Source organism: Stigmatopora argus, chromosome 16 (assembly GCF_051989625.1).
Source record: "Stigmatopora argus isolate UIUO_Sarg chromosome 16, RoL_Sarg_1.0, whole genome shotgun sequence".
Taxonomy (NCBI): Eukaryota; Metazoa; Chordata; class Actinopteri; order Syngnathiformes; family Syngnathidae; genus Stigmatopora; species Stigmatopora argus.
Window position 1 is genome coordinate 8,609,053 of NC_135402.1, and position 7,590 is coordinate 8,616,642.

General features: G+C 38.9%; 1 protein-coding gene across 1 annotated transcript; it reads right to left on the reverse strand.

Annotated features, from left to right (window-relative positions):
• Positions 1-395: 395 nt before the first annotated feature.
• Positions 396-3,767, reverse strand: LOC144091037 (bone morphogenetic protein 10-like). Its single transcript, XM_077623033.1, has 2 exons — positions 2,804-3,767; positions 396-1,474 (listed from the first exon to the last, which is right to left on the reverse strand). Exons 1-2 carry the CDS (start codon positions 3,108-3,110, stop codon positions 558-560), a joined length of 1,224 nt encoding a protein of 407 aa, XP_077479159.1. The 5' UTR covers positions 3,111-3,767; the 3' UTR covers positions 396-557.
• Positions 3,768-7,590: the final 3,823 nt, after the last annotated feature.

The following is a 7,590-nucleotide window of genomic DNA, read 5'->3' on the forward strand; positions in this document are numbered from 1 at the left end:
ACAGTAATGTTTCCCAAGCAGTGTGCCTCTGTTCTCAGCCAATCAGATTATTATTACGCCTATGGAATTTTGGCAGTAATCTCATGCCATGCAGGTGTGAGAAAAATCATAATATTATGAGATTAAAGTCATAATATGATGAGAATGAACTCATGTAATCACAAATATATGAGACATCGATAGTCATTTCATTCCATATTTTGACATTACATGAAGCAGAAGTTGTTTGGTTTACGGGCTTCAAGTTTTAATTAATATTGGGAGAAAAAAATAGTAAAATTACGAGATTAAAATCATTATGTTACGTATTTTTAAATCACTTGGACCAGAAGTTTTTTAGCGCCCACAGACTTAACGAAAAAAGGGTCAAAGTGAAAAATTAGATGTTTAAATACTTTTCTTGTGTTTGTTTGGTTCCTGTTTTTTAAAATTCCAAAAGGTTGGGAAACACTAGAACTACAGTGTGGATACAACAAGCATACATTAGAATCCATCAGTGCAAAGTCTCTAGTTTTGTGCGTGTAAGGGTGTGCATGTGTGTGTATGTGTGTGTGGCACTATCTACAGCCACACTCTGTCACTACCATGCCCTCATATTTGTGGTTGAAGGTGATCACCCCGTTATCGTAATAAAGGAGGGAAATTGGCTCCAGTTTAGTGGGTACACAGCAGGCACGCGATGCCTTCTCTGGACTCTTAACACTCAGTAGTGTCTGCACGATGGCATGTTTGGTGGGTGAGACCTCGGAGGTCATCGGTGGACTACATACTCCGATGCACCTGTAGGCTTCGTAGCCCGGCGGTTGGATGATCCACGTATCCCAGCCGATGTCTTTAAAATCCACAAACAGCGGAGTTCTCTTGCAGGGTTCGTTCTTTGCGCCGCGGCGGATCCGAGCCGGGCTTTCAAAGATGAGTTTGGGTTCGTCCCATTTGCCGCGGACAAACGGACTTTGTTCGCCGTTGTCGGCGTGACCTTTCTCGGGCGTGTCGTCACGTTGGTTCGGATCGTCTGAAAAAATGATCATAGCCGCGTTGTGTTTTTCCCCGGCGCTACGTTCTATGTCAATCAGGTCCTGGCTCTCCAGCCCTAAGATGGCAACGCGGACCTCGAGCTTCAGTGGCGCCCGGCCATAAATCTGCCAGAGCCCGACCGCGCCACTCATGTCCAAGGAGACCCAGCTCTTGTCCTTGGCGTGGATGTGTTTGGTCACCACTTCCTCCAGGTTACCGCTATCCTCTTGACTCCGCCTTCCAACCTCATTTCTGACCTCACCGGTGCAAACTATGCCATCGTGCACTTTGTAAATGGTCACTTTGCACTCTCGGCTGGCGAAAGGTCTTTGGGCTCTCCGGACCAGGGTGAAAAGCCGAAGCTCGGCTAGGGTGACGTGTTCGTGGCTCGGCACGGAAATGTTGAAGAGCAATGGATAGGTCCTCACACCAGTGGCCGTCACTCTGTACGATGAAGAATCTGAAAATATCGACAAGAATCTCTCATTTTGTGTCCATTCAGAGGTTTAGAGTCTAGATTTTAGCTTCCAAACTACCACACTTAAACTTGCTATGAAAAAAATGCATGTAAAAAAAAATTACACTAAGTTCATTTTATTTATTCATTCATTTTACGTACTGCTTATCCTCACAAGTGTCGCGGGCGGTGCTGGAGCCTATCCCAGCTCACTACATGCGCTCGGACTCATACCTAGGGGCAATTTAGAGTGTTCAGCCAGCCTACCAAGCATGTTTTTGGGATGTGTGAGGAAACAGAATGTTCCCACAGAAAACCCACTCATGCAAACTCCACACAACTTCCGTCCCACAACTGAGAGGGCGACCCGGTAATTACTCGTTTTCAAACTAAAGTTTTTTCGGTAATTCTGCTTGTTACATCACAGAAATTATAATCAATTCTGGTTGTGACATCACAGAAATTATAATCAATTCTGGTTGTGACATCACAGACATTATAATCAATTCTGGTTGTGACATCACAGAAATTATAATCAATTCAGGTTGTGACATCACAGAAATTATAATCAATTCAGGTTGTGACATCACAGAAATTATAATCAATTCTGGTTGTGACATCACAGAAATTCTAATCAATTCTGGTTGTGACATCACAGAAATTCTAATCAATTCTGGTTGTGACATCACAGAAATTATAATCAATTCTGGTTGTGACATCACAGAAATTATAATCAATTCTGGTTGTGACATCACAGAAATTCTAATCAATTCTGGTTGTGACATCACATAAATTCTAATCAATTCTGGTTGTGACATCACAGAAATTCTAATCAATTTTGGTTGTGACATCACAGAAATTCTAATCAATTCTGGTTGTGACATCACAGAAATTGTAATAAATTCTGGTTGTGACATCACAGAAATTATAATCAATTCTGGTTGTGACATCACAGAAATTAGAATCAATTCTGGTTGGGACATCACAGAAATTATAATGAATTCTGGTTGTGACATCACAGAAATTATAATTAATTCTGGTTGTGATATCACAACCAGAATTGATGATCATTTCCAGCTTTCTAATGCTGCACTAGCTAGTACATGTGAAATGAATATTCCCTGAAGTGGTACTGTCAAAGAAGCTGATTAAAAGTAAATCATATAATGTATTTTCTTCTAACCTTACCTCGAGCTACTTCAACTTCTCAAAATCCAAAGCATAACGCATACAATCATACCATTAACATTCCAAATGAAAATATCACCTAACCCACTTTTCAAAAAAGTGCAATTGTTCAGTATTGTGAACTTTTTCTTAGTGAGAGAGTACCTTCGTTCTTGAAACTGCGAACAATGTTGGCCGAGGTCACGGGCGTGCGGCCGTTGGCAAATCGGTCGAAGAGTTCCAGCATGTACTCTTGTGGCTCCCTCGGGAAGCCTAGGGGCTTCTTTTCTGGCTTCCTTGGGCCCGTTTGGTTCAGTTTAGACAGAAAATTACTGAGGAATTCTTGAGTGTCGAGCAAGGCACTATCGCGCGCATCTCCAATAGGCGAAGAAGGCCCAACAGGTCCGCTCGAGCTCAGGGCGGCCAACGTGACGAGAAGGACACTCGTGAGGATTTCCGACTCGGGGGCCATGTTGTAAGCTTATCCAAAAAAGTCGCAGATAAGAAATGGCGGTGAAAGGATTCAACCGTGGGCAATGCGCAAAGAACCGGCGTCGGGGCCCAGCCAAACCAGCTTTGCCCTTGTTGAAGGCGTGCTTTGGTTCTGAGGGCAGGGTTGTGTTGTCCAATGTGTACTGCTGACACGTTTGGAGATGTCATGAGGGTCCTTGGCCCTCCTCTAAAACACCCAACCCACCCACTACATGGCACTCATGCCTATCCTAACTCTTACGTCTCTTCTCGAAGTGCTGGAGGAGTACTTTAGTCGTTTTTTGGTTCTGTGCCTAACCTGGGCAATTATTAATTGTTTACTTCCTATTAAAAACAGATATTTTACTATTTTATTCACTATAATTAGGGGAAAAGGCAATTCGGGGTTAGAAAAACACAACAATTCAATTCAATGATAACGCCTGATCCACACAAAATAAAATGGTTACAAAAATACTACGGATACTGAAATGATCTCCCAGTTAGTCGAGGTTTGGGATTGTTTGCATATTTTGCAAAAGAATTGCTAGAGGATGCATACTTAAACCAGAAAAAAATGCCATAACCAAGTTCCCCTATGCCACAGGTGTCAAAGTGGCGGCCCGGGGGCCAAATCTGGCCCGCCGCATCATTTTGTGTGGCCCGGGAAAGTAAATCATGAGTGCCGACTTTCAGTTTTAGGATCAAATTAAAATGAAGAGTGTAGATGTATATTCAATTTCCTGATTTTCCCCCTTTTAAATCAATAATTGTAATTTTTTAAATCATTTTTTTCTGTGTTTTTAGTTCAAAAATCATTTTGTAAAATCTAAAAATATATTTAAAAAAAGCTAAAATTAACATTGTTTTAGATCTATAAAAAAACTGAATATTCAGGGCTTTTAATCCAGTTCTTTTAATCCATTTATTAAAAAAAATCTAAATATTACATTTAAAATGGTCTGGCCAACCCGAGTTTGACACCCCTGCCCTATGCCATTAAAATGATACTAGATATTTAATTTACATACAATTTCATGGTGGCATTTTGCCACCTGTATAATATCTCATATCTCTTATTACTGTTTATTTTTGTGGCATCTTCACTTTGCAATGGAATATCAGCGCCTTTCATGTCGTAGTGTTATCACTGAATTATTTGCAAGCATCCTATCTCGATGATGACTCATGACATTATTTGCTCTATTATCATTTCAGGAGTACAGCTTCAGTAAATTGTTTCTTTCGTGCTACTCTGAGTCTAACAGCTAGAGATGAATTCCAGACGATTTATAGTATTGCCGTGTTTACTAACCAGGTCATGTAGTATTTAATATCACCATCATTGCAAATGGCAGCAAATGTATTGAATAATGTTGATTTTTCTGGCCTTCATGTGACATTAGTTTAAAAAAAAGGTAAAATACTGCCCCTGAAATCCCCAAATGTACAGCATTTTTCAGTGTGCGCATCTTCGCCAATGATAATTCCGACATAATCTGCTGCTGAGTCAGCGCTGAATCACCACACAGTGGATGCCTTTAGTAGCAAAGTCATTAATCTTCCCGAAGGAAAATGTTGCCGCTCACAATAGTTTTTCCTTTGTCTCGTTACAAATAAATCCTCCTCATACTTGGAGAACAATGACAAAGGGGTTTAGCTTCTCCTTTGTGATGGCGTGCTTTGATTTGCCTGTCAAGACCTGACCACCACCTAAACTGGACCCACACCAATCTACCAATAAAACAGTTAGAAGCAATGTATCCACAGCCCTGCATACACCCCCTACCCCTCCCCTCTCTGCCCAATGCACTGTATATATCACAGTATGCATTTAATATTACATTAATATAATTTTTCATAACATTGTAATTGAAATTCAAATTCAAATTATGATTAGATTACCAATTTTTTTAACCTAATTTTTACCTAAACCTTGTGGACTTCCTGAGTGTGGCTCCAGTTTCTTACCTAGGTCTACAATGTCTTGTGTGTCTTGTGTCTGTCTTGCTACTGCAACCAAGAAATTTCCCAAATACGGGAGGAAATAAAGTTCTAACCCAGGGGTGTCAAACTCATTTTTTGTCGCGGGCCACGTGGTAGTTTCGATTACATCCGGAGGGCCGTTATGTCTTCCAACTAGGCTGCCAAAATTAATCGATTAATAAATTGACAGCTTTCTCGATCGTGCTAATCGATAGATCATTTTTGGACATTCAAATGAGTACAAATTGTTTGCAATTATTGATTTAAAATGAGGAAACACAGGAAATAATCTACAATCTTCATTTGAATTTCATCATAAAACAGAAAGTTGGCACTCATCATTTACTTTCTCGGGCCACACAAAATGATGCGGTGGGCCAGATTTGGCCCGCAGGTCGCCACTTTGACACATGTGTTCTAATCTTACCTAACCTAACCTAATCATGATTTTCATTGTACACTTGTGTTTTTTGAACACCACTATCACTCTATATACCGTATTAAATTTCTGTATATATCACTGTAATTTAAACATTTTCACTGCATTTAACTGTACATACTGTTCACATTGTATAAAACGACATAGCATACTCATGGATGTATTCCACTCATTTTCCATGCCGTTTATACCGACAAGGATCACAGAGGGTGCTGGACCCTATTCCAGCCAACCATAGGCGGCAAGCGGAAAACATCCTGAACTGGTTGCCAGCCAATAGCAGGGCACAAAGAGACAGACAACCTTTCACCCTCACACTCATACCTAAGGACAATTTAGAGTCTTCACTTACCTTAGCATGCATGTTTTGGTTATGTGGGAGGAAACCGTAGCACCTTGAGAAAACCCACACAAGCTTGGGAGACCTCTTGACTGCCTTGCAATGCACATATTAAAGAGATTAATTCAATTTACATTAATCATGTTATCCTCTGCTATAGGAAAACCAAAGTGTAAGAATATTTCCTTATTTCTTGGCAAACAACAAAAGTGCAGGACCTTGTTCACATAATCTGATAGCAGTATCTAATTTTTTATTGTCTGATAATGAACGCTGATATGCTATTCTAATATATTGGAAGGATTGAGGAAGCTGACTGCTGTTCATCATCTTAATTCAGGACAAATTAATTTAATGAGCTCAATGATGTGTTTTTCACACAGAAAAAGGAGAGGAAGGAGAAACCCATTTTTTAATCATAATAAAATCTTATCGTCATCCATCACTGTCAAAAGCGATAAACCATGTCCTACTTTGAATTAAAAATGGATACTAAAATCACTTTTTTCGATGACAGTAATTAAGCCAACATTCAGGACACAATAAATTATTAGATACTACTTAACATCAACAGAGGATGTTTGGCTGTATTAAAGAGCTGCAAAATAACAACGAGAAAGTAATTAAGTCATTTTTTGTTAAAGAAAATAAGGGGATTTTCAAAAAGGATTTTGTGGAGACTGAATTGCTATTTTTTCAAAAGAAGTTATGTGAGATTAATTATGTTTATCCCACTGAATGTCTTTAAGGACACATTTGTCCATATGGTTGGAAAAGATAAGATGGATAAGAATTAGAAATTCTGCACATAGTTTATTTTCATTCAACATCGCGCTGCAAAAAAGGGGGCGAGCGACAAACCAGATTTGGCTTGAACGTATAGGACCAATAAGTGACCGGTTGTGCGGCTCTCACACATCTAAGATCTCTAGTTTTTAACATGGCTAGTAGATATAATAAATATCACAATATAAATGCATTCATTTAGATTATTAACAGTCCTTTTGTTTACACATTTACACATCTCATCAGGAATCAAATGAAAACGGGAGGCAGTTTCTCAAATGGAGTTTGTGAAGACTGGTCATTACCAAATAAATCCTAGTGATGTATTGTTGTTATTTTGGGCTATTAGCCAAGATGAAAACAAATTTTGAGCCGTGATATTACACCACATTTTCCGACCGATGGTCTTTTTAAATATATAAACCACAGATTCTAGTTGATCCCAAATATTTTCACTACAATTTCTCTTTCAATCTTTCAAAGACTGAACAGTTAAGAAAAATGAATGCTAAACTAGCAGTTTTATCTGATTGAAGTACCATATTTTGCAGACTATAAGTAGCACTTTTTCCAAACTGCCTGAGCATGCAAATAATACCCAAGTGCAACTTATGTTTTTTTTTAAACCACTAACTGTTTTGTTTTGTTTTTCTTGGGCTGAACTTATCTGAAAAACTGTTATGTTAACATTTGTCTACTTACCCTGTTGTTTTCAATTTTAGTATTGATACATTATACACATTATAAATATCTATTTTGTGTTTTTTTCCTCCTCATTGTCTGGTGTGACTTATTGTCCGCAAAATACGGTATTTCTGTGTGCAGAGGATCAAGATTCTTTTTGGGAGTAGTAGGTCTACTGCTTGCATATACATACTATCTTAACTGTAAGACCTCTTCACTCTGTACATATATAGTATATACACACAT